Source organism: Rhineura floridana, chromosome 10 (assembly GCF_030035675.1).
Source record: "Rhineura floridana isolate rRhiFlo1 chromosome 10, rRhiFlo1.hap2, whole genome shotgun sequence".
Taxonomy (NCBI): domain Eukaryota; kingdom Metazoa; phylum Chordata; class Lepidosauria; order Squamata; family Rhineuridae; genus Rhineura; species Rhineura floridana.
Genome location: NC_084489.1, coordinates 85,186,159 through 85,208,033, shown reverse-complemented (window position 1 = coordinate 85,208,033; position 21,875 = coordinate 85,186,159). Strand labels below are relative to the sequence as shown.

The window sequence follows — 21,875 nt, the reverse complement described above, 5'->3', positions numbered from 1 at the left end:
TTCAGAAACGGCACTAGGCCCACCCCACTGGTGAGAGGGTACGCCTGCATGCACGGTCTCAAGAGGTGGCTTTTTGGTCTGTCCCGGTGGGTTTCCTAAAACGATGCCCTTTCCTCTCTCCACTGCATGAAATTTAATCTCTCTGGTAAATGACACTCAAGGCTATTTTGGAAATTGGAGGCTGGGGGGGGGGGAGAGGAGCAGGCACGTCAGCAATCCAGCTTGAGTGGAGGAGGGCAGCCCAAGGGAGGGGGCTGGTCACCGGCTAAATTCTGAGCACTGAAGTTACTGCAGTGGGACTAGGGGATCACCTTTAGCAAGTCCCCGACCTCACTGGGGTTTCTGATTTATTTCCACACTGGGGGGACGACGACCCAAACTCTGTTGGTCTCCCCATGCCCCTTTCACCTGTTCATCCCCTTTGTATAAACTCAGTAAGGATCTGCTGTCCTTCCCAATGAAAGCGGCTTCTTTCCTCCAGGTTTAACGAGACTCCAGGTAAGGTCCTGAATTTCAGTTTGGGTGGCTGGAAAAGCTTGCTGCAATGTCTTGTTAGGAACGTGCTCAAGTCTGTGCTCTCTGGCTGCTTTGCATCTATGTTATTTGTGGTTCTTTGCAGCGCTGGAGATAATCGTGAATGTGAAGGTCAAGAAGTTGGAGTTCTCCCTGAGGGCTTGGTTGATTTGGAGTTGTGACCTTCCGTGGTTTCACCTGTAACACAGAAGAAAGCGGGGTGATTTGCACAGGAGGAACATGGATGGGGTGGGAGATTTAAGGAGAAGGCATTTAATTTTTACTTTTTTTGATCTGTGTGGTTGCCAGTGTGTGCCACCAGCGAGAGAGGGAACTGAGAATTCTTTTTGAGGGGATGTGGTGTGTGGAAGAAGTGATTCCCCCCTGTTTTTGCTTTCACCCTAAGACGGATGGAAAAATTTTGTGTTTGGTTTATTCTCTGACCTCATCACTCTTCTTATGTCAGTGTTAGTCCTGGCCAGAGCAGCCCCTCCTTGGCCCTCCTCCCTTCTCCTCAGCTTGCACTTCTACAGATGGGCTCTGAAAGAAGATGGAGAATGACAGCTGAGTCTATTTTAAGAGCAGTACTCAGTGACACGGCGTGGCTGCAATGGCAATCATGTCTACTCTTTTGCATTATATACAGAATGCAGATCAATATAGGAGTTACGTGTATTTGCAGTAGGACACAGAGGAAATGTAGCAGGCAAATCTTTTTTATGTTCTCAACATTGCTAAAGCTGCAATTGCGTGCACACTTTCTTGGACGTAAGTCCCACGGAACTAGGTGAGACTTCTAAACTCGCCTAGGATTGCACTGTAATCAAGGCTTATTTACCGTTTTACGTTTCTAGGGCGATGCGATGAAAGAGAAGGCGGGCCACTGATCAAACTTGGTTGCCACAGATAGATAGTAGCTGAGCGTGCATCTTGCACTTTTGAAAGCCCAGATTTGTCCCATCCATGGGCTAACTGTGGTTGACGTCAAAGGTTTGCAGAGGCAAAGGGTTCAAAACTGGAAGACTTGGCCAACTTTAAAAAAATAAAATATATTCAAAAGACTAGGAAAAGATGTTTTGCTACTGATTTCAACAATGCTGGGGCTCACGCCTGCTTGAGAGCCATACCATTTGACCTACTTTTGGTCCCTAAGCTCAGATGTGTGTGAATTGACTGGTAGGGGGCAATGTTGAGGGGCGAGCATATTCTGCACATGCTCAGAGATACTCTCCTCTTCAAGCATCCTAAAACAAGAAAAATGATTCCAGATAACAATAAGGAAGGCTGGGCTGGGCGGTAAATGGGCCAACCTTTTGAAGAGGTAGGCTGCTGAAACCCTGTTCTGAAAGATAGAATATAATATCTTGGGGGTGGGGGTCTGTATGAAATTGTCTTCTTTCTTTAGCAGATGAAATGTTCATGGACAGTTTCTGTGGCTGCATCCTGGCCGTGCCAATAGGTTGCAAAACTTAGCTCTGCTAAGCCCTGAGTGCTTGAATAACATTCTTAAGTGCAGCAGTCGGCATTCTTGGGAATGCAGAGCCTAGAAAAATAGCCACTGACAGCAGAGTTATGTTGCTCAAGAGTTGCATGCAGAGTACACCCATCATTGTGTATGTGTGTTTGAGGTTTGCAGGTAGATGGAAGTAACTGACAGACAGAGGCTGGAGTGAGTGAGGTTGTGTGTTGGCGAAGGGTTAGGGTTTTGTAATGTGGGGAAAGGAGGGCTGTTTGCTTCTTCACACAGCACCACAGAGTTAAACTATGGACTTTGCTCACACCTGAGGCAATGATGGCCACCATCTTGGATGACACTGAAAGAAGATTAGACAAATCCATGAAGGATGAGGCTATCAGTGGCTACTAACCATGATGGCTATGTTCTACCTCCACTGTTGGAGGCAATATGCTTCAGTATAACAGTTGCTGGAAATGCCGAGTAGGGAGAGTTGCTCTTGCGCTCAGGCCCTGTTGGCGGGCTTCCTATTGGAGCATCTGATTGGCCAGTGTAAGAACAGGACTCTGGACTGGATAGGCCTTCGGCGTCATCCAATAGGGCTCTTCTTAAATTCTTAGGTTTACTCAGCGTGTTCACATTAAACTATAGATTGTTTTTAACTGGACAGATTGTCACCCTTAAAAGATAACTGTGGTTTTATGTAATGCGCAAACTGGCCCATAGTCTAGCCCAGCCTTTCTCAAACTTTGGGTCCCCAGATGTTGCTGGACTACAATTCCCATCATTCCTGCCTATTTGCCATGCTGGCTGGGGCTAATGGGAACTGTAGTCCAACAACATCTGGGGACCCAAAGGTTGGGAAAGGCTGTTCTAGCCACTTTGAATAACACTGCATGGTCCTCTGAAAGAAAGGCTTCTTGCCTCAAGTCTTCTTGGAAGTTCAGATCTCTCTGCTGACAACACTAAACCGTGAATGGCAGGAAGTGAACTGTACTTCATACTTTCTCCATGTTTTATCTTTATGTCCAAAGTGGAATTATAGCCAACTGTCAACCCTTTTCCTTATCTTGAGGGCTCTCTTAAAAAACAAACAACTTTCTGGAGTTGCCCCTAGCAACCTGGCCGGTTGAATACGCCTCATCCACTGCTTTCAGATGCTTAACCTTGAATAGGCTTATCCTCCTGGATGCCAGATGCTACACTAACCCTGCACCCCATGTCTAATTTTTGAAAACAAATATCTGTAACTTTCCCTACTCAGCCAGGCCCTCTTTCCCTATCACTATCATGGCAGAGAGAGGCAGCTATCCTCTAAGTTTGCCACCTTGTTATGTCTTCAATAGCTGTCCATCAGGCAAACTTCAACTGGTGAAGCTTTTCTAGCCTTGAAATTGTGTGTGTGTGCGATTACAGAAGGCATTGCTTTTTTTAATTAATTCGCTGCTTGAGGTGACTGTAAATTTCCCCCTTACATAGCACAATATGCTTCCCATATTGGGCATCTGGTTGGCCACTGTGAGAATAGGATGCTGGACTATATGTTGTTATGTTTTAAACTGAGTTACAAACTGTGCAATGTAAGGGATACATTTACACACAATTACCTCAAGCAGTAGGAGCAGGGCAACCAAAATGATTTGGGGGCTGGGGGGACCTTTCACACTAGTACCATTTGGGCTTTTTTTAGTTGAGAAAAAAGGTGAGTAGACATGATGGAGGTTTGTAATATGGAAAGTGCGGAGGGAAAGAGAAGATTTTCTCTTTCATAATACTAGAATCCAATTAAACTGATCATCAGGAGATTCAGGACAGACAAGAGAACACACATAATTTTTGAAATTTGCTGCCACAAGATGTGGTGGTGATCACCAATTTAGATAGTTTTTAAAAGGGACCTGATAAATTCAGGGAGGTTAAGATGATCAATGGCTGCTAGTCAAGATGGCTAATGCAGCCTCCAGCTTCAGGGATCTCTGACGACCAGTTGCTGGGGGATACTAGCAAGAGAGAGGCCTACTGCCCTCCTGTCTTGCTTCTGGGATTTTGGCCACTATGGGAAACACGTTGCTAGACTAAATGGACTTATGGTCTGATCCAGCAGGGCTCCTCTTACATTTTTCAGTTACTATGATCATATCTATCTTTTGGAAATACAAAAGTCAGTAGCTGTTTTTTATATCTCTAGCATGAGATGGTCTAAATAAAGGCATTGTTTCACGTTGTCTGTGATTCATGAACTCAATGGAAACTTGATATCATTGTCATTTGATGATGTTGTTGATAACTCATTCATAAACTTGTCCAATGTCCTGATTTGGGAGGGTTAGTCAGACTTTTGGGGTAGTTGCTCCATTGTCCATTTTTGGTGGTGTGGTTGCATGTCCCAATCTTCTTGAGAGCTGTGCATACAAGTGAAGTTTGTGCTTACGGATTTTCCATGTAGGGATGAGGGAATGCTGCACTTTTTAGTGGGAAAACGTGAAGAGCTAAATACCTTGTGCCTGCATGCAAATATTGTTTAAAGCAGAGGTAGCCAATGTGGTGCCTTCCAGGTGTTTTAGATGACAACTCCCATCAGCTCAAGCTGATGGTCATATCTGTCAATTTCAGTTTCTCATATTTTCCAGTCTTAAAGTTCAGTTCTCCACATTTCCACATCAGCTTGCAATTTCTAAAAAAGTCCTCATGAAAATTTGTCAGCATTTTACTGCAAATTTATCTCGATATGCACATTTCTGTATGCAATTTTCCCTAATGTAAACATTTTTGAAAGCAATTCCCCCTCCTATAATGCAAACCTTTTCACAAATATATACCTTTGTATGCACTTTGTTGTTGTTATGTGCCTTCAAGTTGATTACGACTTATGGCGACCCTATGAATCAATGACCTCCAATAGCCTCTGTCATGAACCACCCTGTTCAGATCTTGGAAGTTCAGGTCTGTGGCTTCCTTTATGGAATCAATCCATCTCTTGCTTGGCCTTCCTCTTTTTCTACTTCCTTCTGTTTTTCCCAACATTATTGTCTTTTCTAGTGAATCCTGTCTTCTCATTATGTGTCCAAAGCATGATAACCTCAATTTCATCATTTTGGCTTCTAGTGATAGTTCCGGTTTGTTCTAACACCCAATTATTTGTCTTTTTCACCGTCCATGGTATTTGCAAAGCTCTCCTCCAACATCATATTTCAAATGAGTTGATTTTTCTCTTATCCACTTTTTTCATTGTCTAACTTTCACATCCATACATAAGAGATTGGGAAAACCATGGTCTGAATGATCCTGACTTTAGTGTTCAGTGATACATGGTTACATTTGAGGACCTTCTCTAATTCTCACATAGTTACCCTCCCCAATGCTAGACTTCTTCTGATTTCCTGACTATTGTCTCCATTTTGGTTAATGACTGTGCCAAGGTATTGATAATCCTTGACAAGTTCAATGTCCTCGTTGTAAACTTTAAAGTTACATAACTCTTACTGGTTTCTGCTGGTAGTATGGTATTGTCTGCATATCTGAAATTATTGATATTTCTCCCTCCAATGTTCAAACCTCTTTCATCTTGCTCCAATCCCGCTTTCCGTATGATATGTTCTGTGTATAGATTAAATAAATAGGGTGATAAAATACACCCCTGTCTCACACCCTTTCTGATGGGGAACCAATTGGTTTCTCCATATTCTGTCCTTACAATAGCCTCTTGTCCAGAGTATAGGTTGCGCATCAGGACAATCAGATGCTGTGGCACCCCCATTTCTTTTAAAGCATTCCATAGTTTTTCATGATCTACACAATCAAAGGCTTTGCTGTAATCTATAAAGCACAGGGTGATTTCCTTCTGAAATTCCTTGGTCCGTTCCATTATCCAATGTATGTTTGCGATATGATCTCTGGTGCCTCTTCTCTTTCTAAATCCAGCTTGGATGTCTGGCATTTCTCGCTCCACATATGGTAAGAGCCTTTGTTGTATAATCCTGAGCATTACTTTACTTGCATGGGATATTAAGGCAATAGTTTGATAATTACTTCATTCCCTGGGATCCCCTTTCTTTGGAATTGGGATGTATATTGAACGCTTCCAGTCTGTGGGCCATTGTTAACATCAGTCAGTTTGTTCCCCTGTTGATTATTCAACATCCCTACTCGTGGTTTAAATTTCCCTTTAATTTCTGTAATCTTTTGGAATAGAGCTCTTGTTCTTCCCTTTTTGTTGTCCTCTTCTATTTCTATACAGTAACTATTGCAATAGGTCTCTTTGTCCCTACATACTAGTTGGTGTATTGTTGCATTTAGGGTTCTAACCGTGTTTCTGTCACCTTTTGCTTTGCTTTCCTTCTCTCTTTAACCATTTTAAGAGTTTCTTCAGTCATCCATTGAGGTCTTTCTCTCTTTTTAACTAGAGGTATTGTCTTTTTGCATTCTTCCCTGATAATGTCTCTGACTTCAATCCATAGTTCTTCTGGTTCTCTATCAAATCTGTTCCTTATTTGATCTTTATATTCTTCTGGGATGTTATTTAAATTGTATTTTGACATTATGAATGCTTTGTTCTTCTTCTTTAGCTTTATTCTGATTTTTTATATTACCAGTTCATGATCTGTACTGCAGTCTGCTTCTGGTCTTGTTTTTGCAGAAGTATGGAACTTCCTCATCTTCTGCTACCAATTATATAATCAATTTGATTCCTACATTGATCTATTGATTCCTATATTGATCATTTGGTGATGTCCACGTGTACAGTCATCTTTTCAGATGCAAGAAACAAATTATTGGCTTCATAGAATTCAATAAGTCTTTCTCCTGCTTCATTTCTGACTCCTAAGCCCCATTTCCCCACAATTCCTAGTTCTTCTCTGTTCCCTACATTTGCATTCCAGTCCCCCATGATTATCAGCACATCTTGTTTTGGTGTGTGATCAATTTCTTCCTGTACTTCTGTGTAAAATCTCTCTAATTCCTCTTCTTCTGCGTTTGCCATTGGAGCATAGACTTGGATGATGGTTATGTTGATAGTTTTCTGTTTAATCTCATTGATATCACTTGCTCAGACCTTGCGCTGGAGCTCCTAATTGCTTTTGATACATCATTTCTCACTATTAAAGCAACCCCGTTTCTTCTTAATTTCTCATTTCCTGCATAAAGTATTTTGTAGTTGCCTGATTGAAAATGTCCCATTCCCATCCATTTTAATTCACTCACGCCAAGTACTGTAATGTTGATACGTTCCATTTTTTGCTTGACAATTTCTAACTTTCCCTAGTTCATGCTTCTCACATTCCATGTTCCTATTGTGTGCGTCATACAACTCCGGACTCTCCTTTTGCATCTGTGTGCATCAGCCTCTGGGCTTCCTTTCGGCTTTGACCCAGCTGCGTCATTAGTCACAGCGCTACTTGTCCTTGTCCTTTGTTCTTCCCCAGTAGCTCATTGAGTGCCTTCTGACCTGGGGGTCTCATCTTCCAGCACTATCTCGTGTAGCATTTTGGATACACTGTTCATAGGGTTTTCGTGGTAAGAGGTATTCAGAGGTGGTTTACCACTGCCTTCCTCTGAGTTTCTGAGTTTGGATGCATCTTAGTCTGGTGTCTCAGCTTAGACCATTCCGCCTTGGGTGCTCCTGTTAGGAGTCTAGCCTCTTGGTCTAGATTCCTGATACTTTGCTTTCAGCTTCCTCAACACTCAAACCCCCTCACCACGTTAAGGTGTGCATCCTAGAGGGGGTTTGTATGTAAAAAAATGTATATATTAGGCAAAAGTGTGTTTGTATGCACACTTTTGCCTAATATACACATTTTTGTACACATTATTTGCTGGAGAACTGCATCGCAAAATTTGGAGAAGTGCAGATTTCAAAGGGTAACTGTGTTTTGGTTCACGTATTGTTTTGGGAAGTGCAAATCAGAGAGATTCATATTAAAATGTGAACTGTACCAAATGTCTTCCCTATTCCTAGCCCCAGCCAGCATAGCCAGGGGTCAGGAATGATGATAAAAGCTGTAGGCCACAGCATCTGGAAGGCACCATATTGGCTACCCTGGTTTAAGGGATGGTCAACTAGTAGTTTTTGGGCAACATGTGGCTGACACTTGTGCCAAATTTGTCTAGGTAGCCTTTGAACTGATTATAACATATACTGGCCTTGCAGTGTTTAATTTTGCCATTCCCATTTCAGTGCGTAATTTACAACTGTATTAACAAGAAGTGATTTTAAAACTGACCTACTTAAAAAACAATCCAGAGCATGGCACATGCTTAGCTGCTATGAAACTGATGATTGTTTCCTATTACCAACTGCAATAAAATGGCCATTAACTTGGAGATGGTATACTTTTTAGCACCCAGCTGCTCAACTGTCCATTCTCCTGAAGCTAAATGAATTTTTGCAGTTCCTTCTTAGGTTCATGTTAAACTGGCTTTGAATATGTTCAGGCTTAACTGCCTGAAGACATTAGGTGGGCATACCTGTGATGGGAGACCTTGAAGCTCATAGACTCAGGCTGCAATCCAATACATGTCAGAAGCTATCTCCATTGAGTTCAATGGGATTTACTCCCAGGTAAGTGCGTATTGGATTGCAGCCTGTTACTTCAGAGCTGAGAACATTATGGTCTAGATACTGACATACGATTATATTCAACAAAGTTCTACTCAGAGTAGACCCATTGAAGTTAATGAACCTGAGTTAGCCATGTCCATCAATTTCAATGGGTCTGCTTTGATGACTAGCACTGAATACAATCTGTACTATAGATGCTTTTTAAAAAAGATTTTGTTCTCATGGTTATGGGTTGTTGTTTTTAACTTCCTAGGCCATCAAGATGGATTACAGCTCCTACAGTGGAGTCCCAAGGTTCTTGACCAGGCCTAAGGCCTTTGTGGTGTCCATGGGGAAAGATGCCACCCTGAGTTGCCAGATTATTGGAAATCCCATCCCGCTGGTTTGCTGGGAGAAGGACAAACTCCCCATCCAGGCAGGGGAAAGATTTAAAATGGTGGAAGACGATGATCTCTATCGCTTAACCATTTACGACTTGAGCCTAGAGGACAGCGGCCAATACATCTGCAGGGCCAAGAACACCATCGGGGAAGCTTTTGCGGCAGTTAGCATCAAAGTTGGGGCACAGACCACTGTGACGGAATCAGCACCTTATTTCATCCAGAAGCCCACTTCTATTAGAGTGATCATGGGGGAAGACGCCATGTTCAAATGCATTGTCCAGGGCAGCCCTCCCCTTTCGGTGAACTGGGAGAAAGACGGGAGGCATCTAGGAGGGCGATCAGAGTCTAACCGCATCCAGATTGAGTCCCAGGGCGAGAAAAATAACCTCAAGATCCAAAGTACTCGGTTGGTGGACAGTGGGACGTATACTTGCCGTGCGGAGAATCCTCTTGGGGCCACCAGCGCGGCAGCTGCCCTGGTGGTAGACACGACAGATGCTTATAGCCCAGGTGGCACCAGGCATGCTATAGATGTAGACAGCAGCAAGACTTCCCCTTTGCTGTCACACTTGCAGAAAAGGCGAGAAGAAATCAGGAAGACAGACCTCTCCACCACTGACTCTCTGATCTCCACAGGGTACACCTCCGTAGAAGGACGGTCAAAGCTTGGCCTGAGCCTCTCCCTCGATTATGAAAGGGCTGCCAACTTGACAGCAAAGAGCTTTCGAGGCGATGGCGGCTCTTATGGTGGGGTGACGACGCGCACTTTCACTGTCACAGAAGGAAAGCACGCCAAGATGAGCTGCTATGTGACTGGAGAACCCAAGCCAGAGATTGTTTGGAAGAAGGACGGCGAGGCTATCCTTGAAGGGCGGAGGCACATCGTCTATGAGGATGAGCAGGAGAATTTTGTGCTGAAGATCCTCTTCTGTAAGCAGATTGATAACGGCCTCTACACTTGTACAGCTTCCAACCTGGCAGGGCAGACATACAGCTCTGTGCAGGTCACAGTCAAAGGTGGGTATTTCACAGCGGTTTTGGCTAAAGTCACAGTCCTACTTCTGGTAAATTATCGCTCTAACATGGTTTGGGTCTGTTTTGCTGCCAGATTCAGGGTTGCATGTAGTCTAATATTGTCTACTCTGACCAGCAGCAACTCTGTGGGATCCCAGCAGATATTCTTTCCCATCCCCTGCTACCTCAACATTGTAACTGCAGATACCAGGGATTGAACCCGGGATCTTCTGCACGTAAAGCATGTATTCTGTCACTGAGTTGTGGTCCATTTGGGTTAGGGTTGCCAGGTTGAGGGCCTGAGACTGATCCTCTATCTTTAGGAGAAGAGAAAGTCAGCCAAGTGCTGGTGTTCTTGCAACACTGTAATGGGAAAAACCACAAGGTGGGATTCTCCCTTCCCCCTATACAACTTTGAAAGATACAGAAGACCTCTTGGTTGCCAGGCCCAGCCTCCAAAAGGTCTTCTGTATCTTTAAAAGTTGTGCAGGGGGAAGGGAGAATTCCACCTTGTGGTTTTTCCCATTACAGTGTTGCAAGAACACCTGCACTTGGCTGACTTTCTCTTCTCCTAAAGATAGAGGATCAGTCTCAGGCCCTCAACCTGGCAACCCTACTTTGGGTGCATTGCATAATCCCAAAATTGCATCCCAGATCCCTTGTAATGTTGCAGAGGGTTCTAGGGATGCGCAGTCCTAGGTCATGTGCTTCTTCACCAGTGCTTCTAAAAATATTACTGCAACATGCAACCCCTTGGTTTGTCTGTGATGTCAGACTGGCCCCAAATCTGGGATTGTTTGCCTTACCTTGTGATATGCAGTTGTACTTTCTTTCTCGAGCCATCTGGAGCTATTTGCTTGCTAGCACTTTACATAGTTAGGACATAAGAGGCTGCCTTATACAGAGTCAGGCCATGGGTCCATCTACACTGACTAGCAGGGGCTCGCCATGGCTTCAGGTGGGGGGGCGTTCCTAGTCCTACCTGGAGATGCCAGGGATTGAACCTGGGACCTTCTGCATGCAAAGCAGTTGCTCTGCCAGTGAGCTGTGGTCCTTCCCAAAGTGTACATGCGTTCTCTTTCTAGATTGTGTGGGCTGATTGGGTTGGGACAGGGGAGGAGGTTGGGCTGATGAATGAATGGCCCTGCCTCGTGTTGGTGGACAAAGACGGCCTTCTGGTCTCCTCCAGCCTGCAATTCTGATTAGGAAGTCAGTAACTTTCTTCCGAAGCCACCTGAAAGAGTCCCTCCGGACAGCCTTTTTATTGCGTGTTCATGATGATTTGGGCTCATCATGCTATTGGGGCAGTCATACATGATCCCGCTTTCCACACTGTTTGCACCTGCAGAAGTTCCAGGGCACTTAAAATGCGGCTTCATTTCCAGTTGGTGCATGACCTGTAACTTCATGCTGAAGTCCCATAACTGTTTATGCCATAAATACTCTGGTTTATTTTCACCCCATTTTTATATAGCGGTTCTGGATAGCGATAATAGCACTGATGAAGCCTCGCAGAACCGACTAAAGCAAAATACATCCACCACTTATGCACTGTTATTGTGCTTAGAACATGTTTTAGAATATATCCACAATAAAACACCAGTCACAATCATTAACCAAAATGGAGACAATAGTCAAGAAATCAGAAGAAGGCTAGGACTGGGGAGGGCAGCTGTGAGAGAACTAGAAAAGGTCCTCAAATGCAAAGATGTATCACTGAACACTAAAGTCAGGATCATTCAGACCATGGTATTCCCAATCTCTGTGTATGGATGTGAAAGTTGGACAGTGAAAAAAGCAGATAAGAGAAAAATCAACTCATTTGAAATGTGGTGTTGGAGAAGAGCTTTGCGGATACCATGGACTGCAAAAAAGACAAACAATTGGGTGTTAGAACAAATTAAACCAGAAGCTAAAATGATGAAACTGAGGTTATCATACTTTGGACACATAATGAGAAGACATGATTCATTAGAAAAGATAATAATGCTTGGAAAAACAGAAGGAAGTAGAAAAGAGGAAGGCCAAACAAGAGATGGATTGATTCCATAAAGAAAGCCACAGACCTGAACTTCCAAGATCTGAACAGGGTGGTTCATGACAGATGCTCTTGGAGGTCACTGATTCATAGGGTCGCCATAAGTCGCAGTCGACTTGGAGGCACATAACAACAACAAAACTGGAGGGGCCCAGAGTTCAAAGGGATGGTAGCATAATACTGTCTTCAGACCCAGCATGTCTCTCAATGGGATGTTTTAGCAATGTAGTCATTTTGCTGCTTGTCTGCAAAGATTAAAGCATTAGGGTACTGAAGGATCAAGGTGCACATAGTCACTGTGTGTTTGCTCCTCTGTGAGCTGTCAAGCAAATATGGGGTACTTAAACCCAGCCTGTCCATGTCCATCAGGTATTCAACAGACAGTGATAGAAGGCTGTGATGGTCTGACAGCTGTTTGGCAGGCGTGAGCCGTGAGCCGTAGGGCCTCCGCTGCCTTTCATGGTGACAGGTGTCCCCAGGCACAAACACAACCTCAAAAGGCAGCACCGCTTGAAGCCATGCCCTTGTTCATGCTCTCAGCAGAGGGCCTGCATTGAAAAGAACTGAAAAAATGATACAGGAGGCCTCACTTCCTTACACTTCATTTCAGAAAGCCTATCTGTGGCAGCTCCTCCAAGGTCCTCTGGCAAGGACAGTTTGTACTGTGGTCACATCCACCCTATACAGTTAAAGCACATTTAAAGCACATGGCTTCCCCTAAAGAATTCTGGGAGCTGTAATTTACCCCTCACATGCCTACAATTTTCATCACCCTTAGCAAACTACAGTTCCTGAGATTCTTTGGAGGCAGAAGCATTGTGCTTTAAATGTGTGCTAAATGTGCTTTAAATGTGGATGTGACCTCTTATTCCCTTAAGCCTGCTGTAATGTGTCAAGGGTAGCCAATGGGCTGCCCTCTGAATGTTGTTAGATTAGAGCTCCCATAATCCCTGCCCCTTTAATCATGCTAGCTGGGGCTGATGGGAACGGGAGTCTGACAACATCTGTAGGGCACCACGTTGGCTACTCCTGTTCTGTATGCGTATATATAGTTGTGCGCACCCCAATTTCTGAGAGGTGAGAGACTTCCAGGGGTTCCTGCACTTACTCAGGGTTTCGTTTCCTTGGAATGAAGATGACTGGAGACAGATGTCTTTAGGATATATGGTTTATTTACACATATATACAACCTCAGCACAAGATGGAAGGGTTCACAGCATTAACAGTCCAACAAATCTTGGTTTGCCATCTAAGCCATAACTTGGGGTTCAGCACAAAGAGAGGCAAGCCTCTCTGTATCTTCCCAGCTTTAACTCAGGCTAACTCAAAATCTAACTCCTGCCCCAGCCAGGGGAGTGGGGGGGAGGGAGGGATGCCATTGTTACTGTGGCAACACACTGCTCTCCTGGCCAAATCATTTCACATGGTAATGGGGGCACTTGACAGACCTGGCCAGCCCCATCAGCTTATGAAAGGAACGGGTTCAACCAGTTCAGCAGGTCTCTCTGACACATATTTACAGGCACAGTATTATAGGCTGGGAGGGGACTCATAGACATTATCAAACCTAACCACACAATTCTCACACATAACAAACATGTGGATGGTGGGAGAGTTATGACCATTAGGTCTATCAGCAGGGGTAGTCCATGTGGCCCTGTGACACCCCCCCCTTGTGTTTAAAGTGGCCACTTTTATTTTGAAGAAAGAGTAGCTGTGGGGCCACCATATGGGTTGGAGCTCCCCACCTGTTTCCTGCCAAAAATGACTCCCCTACTGCTATTTACCTCTAAAGGTGGACCTTCAAGGATTTTCAGCAGGAGCTGGTGTGGGGACCCAATCTAGATTGGGAGCATGTTTCGGATCAGACCCCCACCACTTTTCTTCCTTGAAACTAAAATCAACCAATTTAAGCCCTTTAAAAAAACCCTTGAATTAAAAAGTATGAATAATGGGTTGTATTCGTTAGCACTGGAGTTAAATGCTGGCAAAAGTTGAACTGTAACAGAATCTCTGTTGTAGGAGTATACTCTGCCCTGAATACAATCACACTGAGACTCTGGCTTTCAGGAAACAAACTGGCATTTATTAAAGGAAATACATGTTTGATAGTAAGGATTCCTAGTTCTGGCTAACTAAAGTGGAGGTGCAACAAGGTACGCTTGTTCCTGCATCTCAAGTGAAAGATCCAAAAGGTCTCCTCTCCAAGGGAGAAATGGAAGAAGAAAGACAGGAAGTAGGAAGCGAGGTCAGCAACCCTAAGAGTATCAGTCCAGCACTGGAAGGAAGATCAGCAGGGGTTAGAAGGGGAAAGGACAGTCTAGGAAGCATGGGGTCCCTGAGTTCAGTATGACCTTTAGAAGATTGTAGCAACCCAAAAAGTATGGTGTTGGAAAGGAGATAACTCGCCCGTGACCTAAAAGCCTTCAGTGTTACAGCATATCCCTTCACTGTACAAGGCCACTGTTGCCACCTATGAATATTTGCCCACACCTGAAGGTTACTTTCAAGAGTCACAGTAGAAGTAGGGGTGTTAAAGAGAGAAATAGGCTGCAGGTTGGAAATGTTGGGGGTTTTCTGCTGGCGACCAAAGATTTCTCTTTGGGTGAGCGAGAAATAAAGCATCCTATCTTTCATTTAGGATAGAGCAGCTGTGACAAAGTGCAGTAAAGGGTTGACAAGGCTGGCCTAACAAGTGTGGTTATTTTAGCAAAGACGAGAACGTGAAGCTCAAGTGAAAATGCAGTGGCTGCATAACCTGGTTTCATATTGCGCAACTTAGAAATCTGGAAGAAGTGCATGCATAGGCTGTGAGGAGGATGTTGCAAACTGGAAAAGGTGTATTCATGTCTGAAGGTACCCCTGCCAGTTTCGAATGCTGAGAAGATCTTTCAAATGCTTCCTGAAATCAGATTAGTTTAAAAATGTGTAATGTTTTGATGTCTCTCCTTAAAATTAAAATCTCAGACTTTATGTTTGAAAGTGTGGCGGATATTTAACAGTGAAATTGCAGGTAGATTGTACATTAAATGAACAGAGATTGAGGAAATAATTGTTGGTTTGATCAAAAGTAGCCACTTGAGTCCGCTTTTTGGAGCATAGGGGAAACACTGCACTCCTCAATTGCACCAGTAACATTGCAAGGACTGAGGTCACCTTTTGATCTGCCCCATTCACACACACATATGGTGTGGTTTCTGGCAACCTGGAAGATTTTCTCCCATCTTTTATGACTTGAGGTTTAGTTTATGACCCACCACTTGCACCAATGCCCAATAGCTCTCCTCACAGTGCTTCAGAAGGAGAAATTCTGTGTGCACTCTTCCTGATGGTTGCAGTACAAGACTGGATTTTTGCCTAGAGTGCTTCTGTCCTTATGCTGAGATCATTGTCAACAACCAACATTGCTTGCTTTTATAATCTTAACCATGCAAAACATAATGCCATCTACCTCCAGAACCAATTTTGACATTATAGTCGAGGAGGTTGACAAAGGAGGAGCTGTCATCATCATGTACTAGTCGGATTACATACTGGAGGCTATCAGGCAACTTTCCAACATCACAATAATTCTACAACCACTATCCTTGGACCCCACTATGGACTGCCAAAAGGAACTGTGCAGCCTGCTGAAGAACCTCCTTACAAAAGTGCAGGAGCAAAACTGCACAGATATCTCTCTAGGAGCCTTGGCTAGTGGTCTTATATCTGCTATCCCAAGTCAGCAAATTTGGGTCATCCTGAGCAAGTGATTGTCTTGGGTGCTGGCACTCTCACTGGAGAGTTGCCTGATTATGTGAACAGGCAGCCCCTGGAATAGGTTCAGAATGCATGTTGCCAGTTGGAGACTAATATAAGATGGAACAGTCCTAGCAGAGAAAATGAGAGAACGGCACATGTTGTCACCTACTTCCCTCCAGCCAACAGTGATCCTTCCATCTCACTGGCCTTCAGTGAATAGCCCTTTTTGCTGACAGTCCCACAAGCTGAAGCAGTTATTCAAAAGCAACAATGGTCCACTAGACGGAGAGGTTCTGTAACAAACCCTGGTGCCAAGGCTGTCCCATAACTACATGGGCAGCACTATGGTAGGACCAAGTGTTGTGGCCATTTAAGCCTCCAACTCAGACACAACTCAGGTGCCACCGCAGTGGGGAAGTATCATGATCAGATTCCAGCCCAAAATAATAGTAAAAAAAACAAAACCCCTGCATACCTGTAGAAAGCTAGACTTTCAGAGGTGAGAGTTGTCGATCAGTTCTTTCCCAGATTTGGTGGTAGTTTAGTTTTGTATGTTAAATCGAGGCTGCTTTGTTGATGTTTGTAATAATGTGTTTAGTCACAATGAAGGCTCTGTGGAGCCATGTTGGCATGGCATGTTCATCAGGAGAACATAGTTTTCCACCTGCAAGGGTATTTTGTGCATAGGAAAGCATTCAGGCATGTGATCTCCTGCCAGAAGTTTCAAGTGGTACAGTTCCCGGAGAACTGTACCACATGTTCTTTTGGGGAAGTGTAGACCAGCCCTTAATTTGGAATGACGCTCATTCATCTCTAAAGTAACCGATTGTTTAAGTACGCAAAATATTCCAAACAGAGGGAAGAACGAAGGAATGTCATTTGTCATGCTGGAGGCACTGCATGTTATTTCAAACAGGTGGTCTTGTCATCCAGTTGGCATTGATGTGTAACCTTCACACCCACTGTCAACCCTCTTGGAGGGCATCAGATGTGGCACAACTTATATCTGACCTTTAAATGTTCAGGAGGAAGAAATCTGGGGAGAATAAGCCCTGAGGAGGTGGAACTGCAAGCAAGCTGACACTGAGTTTGGAGGGGGGGGGAAATTGCATGACTAAAGAAATCTTAGTCAATTATTTACTGATTTTATTTATTTATTGTATTTATATACCGCCCCATAGCCGAAGCTCTCTGGGCGGTTTACAATAACTAAAAAGATTAAAAACAAATATACAAATTTAAAAACATATCTTTTAAAAACAATTTAAAACACAATTTAAAACACATGCTAAAATGCCTGGGAGAAGAGGAAAGTCTTGACCTGGCACCGAAAAGATAACAGTGCTGGTGCTAGGTGCACCTCGTCAGAGAGGTCATTCCATAATTTGGGGGCCACCACTGAGAAGGCCCTCTTGTTGTATGAGCTTTAGTCAATCACTTGATTAAATTTGTATATCACTAGGGGCTGCTGCCCCTGCTTGCTTTGCAAATCTTGTCTGCCACCAACCCCCCTCGCCCAAACTACCCCCTCCCTTTTGAGTTTACCCAAACCACCTGGGCTGTCTGGCTGCCGCCATAGCCCACAGCATTTAGAAAGCTGTTATTACTCTGTAGTTCGCAGCACCACAGCATGACGATAGCCTTAGAAAAATATTACAGGTATACCCCAGTGAACAAAGTACACACATTCCTGGACATTACTGCTTCAACAGAAACGTTGGTACCAGAGGCAGGAATAGCATGGAAAGATTAGGGATAGGTTCCTACACTGTAAAAAAAAGAACAGCGACATATTTCAGCAAACGTTTTGTTCAAAACTAACAATACACATGTCCAAAGTGAAACAACCAGGTGAGGTTAGCCTTGCCTACGGACCACTTGAAGGCTTCTTCCAGAATGTATCCAGCGATGCCTGCTTTGCCTTGCCTTTTTTCTTTTATCATGTAGCATCTTGCTGTAGCAATGTAAAGCTTAGAGCACAGTTCACCTCTCCGTACACTCAAGCAGGCAGGCAAAGGGAAGTCGCCACCCCCCTCGTGCTTGGTCTCTCTCTCTCTCTCTCCCATCCTCCTCTCCTATACTCGAGCAGAAGTGTCTGCAATACACAGGGCTTTCAGGATACCCAAAGCACTATTTACTGTGGAGGTCCCTGTGCCACCTGGCAGGGAGTGCCATTCCAGCCACGCATGAGAGAGCTGCCTGCAGCAGCCACAATCCAGTAAACAAGGAGGCACATTCTGATTATGTCAGAGTGTGCACACCCCCACACCCCCTCCACACCCCCAAAAAAACTTTGTTAAAAGGAGCTTCTTTCCTGGAGGATTTGTTAACTGAGGTATTACTGTATATGTAAGACAAAAACAATAGATCTGGAGCAAGAAACATACTTCAATTGTTCTTAAATAACACATGCATCAAAGCAGGCATCTTTGCTATGTGAGAGAAAATGTGGCATACCGCTTTCATTATGATGTCTGCCATTTGCAGTTTTATAAGTGCTTGCATTGAATAATATCTATATAATTCTTCTCTCTGATTCATGAGGGGCATTTTAGAAAATCAGTTTGTTTAACCAGTGAACTAAAAGGGGAAGGACTATGCCTTAATGCCAGAGCAGAAGGTTCCAGGTTCAATCCTAGGCATCTTCAGGTCCTGCTGGGAGAGACCCCTCTCTGAAATCCTGGAGATCTGCTGCCAGTCAGTGTAGATAATACTGAGCTAGATGAACCGGTGGTCTGACTCTGTATAAGGCAGCTTCCTCTGTTCCTAATGTTTCATCCATAAAAGTATTGCTCTGATGAAATGGAAATGGACTGTCTTGAAGTCGATCCCGACTTATGGCTACCCTATGAATAGGGATTTATGAATAAGCAATATTCAGAGGGGGTTTCCCATTGCCTCCCTTTGAGGCTAGTCCTCCCCAGCTGGCTGGGGCCTGCTCAGCTTGCCACAGCTGCACAAGCCAGCCCCTTCCTTGTCCACAACTGTCAGCTGGGGGGCAACTGGGCTCCTTGGGACCATGCAGCTTGCCCATGGCTGCACAGGTGGCAGGGCACGTAACCCCTGAGCCACTCGCTGTGGGGTGATCTTTAGCTGGCCCTTGACACCCAGGAGACACGAGCGGGGATTTGAACTCACAGCCTCTGGACTCCCAACCAGGCTCTCCTCCCCACTGCTCTGATAATTTGCTCTATATAGTTTGATTTTCAAATCTCCACTTGGGCATGAAGCTCATTGGGTGACCTTGGGCCAGTCCCCAACACTCAGCCTAACCTACCTTATAGCGTTGTTGTGAGGATAATATGGAGGGGGAGGAGAACCTTGAATTCCTTGGAGGAAAGGTGGGATGTATTTGCATATTCGGTAATAAAATAAAAATAATGGTGGTGATGAGTAGATTCACCAGGGGATGGTGTCTTTTTCAAATGTACTGGGGAAGCGATGGACATAATGTCTGTGGCCAATATGGCAGCATTCCTGTATAGTTGTGATTCAGCACTAGCCTGATGCCTCTGGGCTGTGACTTTGTGTTGCCAGAACGGTTCTATGGTGGTGCATCAATTCACAGAATCAAGTTCATTAGAAACAAAGGGTGGGGAACCTGTTTCAGACCAAGGGCTGCATTCCCTTCAGGGCAAACCTTCCAGGGGCCAGATCCCAGTGGTGGGAGGTGCCAGGGGCACAAAGTGAGCAGAGCAACAAATGTAAATGCTACCTTTGTACAGTAGACTAATTTCTACACACTATTCAGATGTCGCTCTCTATCTTCCATCCAGAAAAGCATTATCGGCATTCAAGGACATGTTCTGGCCAGGTAAAAACACTCAAGGGGAGTGCAAATCAGGGCCAGTGAGGGGTGTGGCCTGTGGAGAGGGTGTGGCCTTGGGAGAGTCCCAAAGGCCAAACAGAGAGTTCTGGAGGGCCATATTCGGACCTCTCCCTGAGGTTCCACTCTCCTTTTATTAACTATTTCATCAGTGTATTCAGAGCAGTTTTTTTTAGCCCGTTCTAATTCTGTCTTGGTCTTGTGATTTCATACTAATCGTGTCTTTTCCTTCATTCCTCCTCCCAACCCACCCCCAAGAACCAAGAATACCTTTCAAGGCAAAACTAAGCGATTTGGAAGTCCGGGAGAAGGAATCTGCCACTTTCCAGTGTGAGGTTCCTGTTCCCAGCACAGAAACCACCTGGTTCAAAGAGGAGACGAAACTCCAACAGAGCAAGAAGTACAACATTGAAGAACACGGCACGTTTCGGAAGCTTACGGTCCAGAACGTGACCATGGATGATGACGCCGTCTACATCTGTGAAATGAAAGAGGGAAGCAGAACCATTGCAGAACTGAGTGTCCACGGTGAGTAGAGATGAAATGGGTGAAAAAGGAAGTTCATGACGCCTTTTTCCAGAGCTTGGAAAAGTTACTTTTTTGAACTACAACTCCCATCAGCCCCAGCCAGCATGGCCACTGGATTGGGCTGATGGGAGTTGTAGTTCAAAAAAGTAACTTTTCCAAGCTCTGCCTTTTTCTTTAGGAAGCTTCTAATACAAGTTCTTCTTTTTGTTGACAGCCACCATTCGCTCAGTATTTATTTATCAAATTCACGCCCCTCCCTGCCTCCCTCCCAAAGGAGCAGCAAACATACAAGCGATAAAGGATCTTAAAAGCATCCCTAGTTGTGAAGAAGTGGCAAGGAGTAGTCAGAAAAAGGCCCATCTGGCAAAGCAAGCCTAACAACCCTTTGTATTCTGCAGGCAAAGCACGTTTTATGTCAATATTTTATTTATTTATTTATTTATTTATTTATTCATTCATTTATTTATTTATTCATTTATTTATTAGATCTATATGGGAACATCTAGGGACCCAAAGGTTGGGAAAGACTGATCTACACAGTGAGAGTTGCTAATCAAATGTTTCCAGACCTTGAGTTTGGAGAGGGTATAATAAGCAGATGCTGTGTGGGAGGAGGAAGGGATTCCTGACACTCTGTGCCATCTTGCTGCATGAGCAGCTGAGCAGGACCCATAAAAGTCACTTCCTGAGGTACAAAGCTGGTTATTAGTGGAGCATTGGGAAGGCAGCAGTGGTGAGGCCACAGTGCCTGGTTTGCTGTCTGTACACGCCAGGGTGGGGAACGTCAGGTTTGCCACCTTTGGGACTCTGTGCAGGCCACGGTTACACCATTGTACAGTAGGGCCCCACTCATACGGCGGGTTACGTTCCAGACCCCCGCCAAAAAGCGGAACTCCGTCAATAAAATGGTGCCCGACGCCCGAGAAACGGCTTAAAAGCAGAACAAGCGCTGTATGAGTGGGGCCTTACTCTAATTGAAAGCCGCTGTATTAGCGGAATGCCGAAAAGCGGGCCACCAAAAAGCGGAGTGGTAAGCGGTGGTAACGCAGCCGAAGCTCTGCTTATCGCTGGAGTTCAATTCCAACGGAAGGAGGAAGTCGAATCTCTGGTAAAAGGGGTCGAGGTCCACTCAGCCTTCCATCCATCTGTGGTTGGTAAAATGAGTACCCGGCATATGCTGGGGGGTAAAGAAAGGCCGGGGATGGAACTGGCAATCCCACCCCATATATACGGTCTGCCTAGTAAACGTCGCAAGACGTCACCCTAAGAGTCGGAAACGACTCACACTACAAGTGCGGGGACACCTTTACCTTTACTTACTGTACTGTAAGTTAATTATACCGTGAATTCTTAATGAGTCTCTGGTTTTTAGCTCCTGCAAAGCAGAAAACATGCCTAAGCCTCTCACACTTCCCTTTTCGGGGAAAGGGGGTTCTTTAACAGTCACCCACACTTATTGTGTTGTAGTATTTAAAGAGAATAATTTCTAAGCACTAATCTAAGAGAACCCAGCACAGAAAAGAGTCATCCTAGTTGCTAGGGAAAAAGGAAGGGCAAACCTATGGAGACTCCAAGGACTAGGGAAAAAGAAGAAGACAGAGGCAGGAAAAGTGCACTGAAAGGGAGGGCAAGACAACAACTCTTTAGGACCCCAAAGAGTCCTGTTGCACACACACACAATTTCTCTGTCATTTCGCTAGTAATGTGCAATTATATAATCAACCTTGACACAGGGCTGAGCTCCCTGACTTGCACGCACATAGTTTTTAATTCATATCTGAATTAGATGAAGTGATTTAAACTGTGTTATTACTTCT

General features: G+C 44.5%; 1 protein-coding gene across 10 annotated transcripts in view; it reads left to right on the top strand.

Moving 5' to 3' along the window:
* The first annotated feature begins 262 nt into the window (after positions 1-262).
* Positions 263-21,875, top strand: part of OBSCN (obscurin, cytoskeletal calmodulin and titin-interacting RhoGEF) — a 277,846-nt gene continuing 256,233 nt past the window's right edge. For 9 of the 10 annotated variants that reach the window (XM_061585960.1, XM_061585958.1, XM_061585965.1 and 6 more), the window contains exons 1-3: positions 263-498; positions 8,782-9,928; positions 19,789-20,058. In XM_061585960.1, coding sequence (XP_061441944.1) covers positions 8,791-9,928; positions 19,789-20,058 — 1,408 coding nt within the window. In that variant the 5' untranslated portion in view covers positions 263-498; positions 8,782-8,790. The remainder of the gene's footprint in view (positions 499-8,781; positions 9,929-19,788; positions 20,059-21,875) is intronic. The other variant, XM_061585966.1, reaches the window with a different exon arrangement.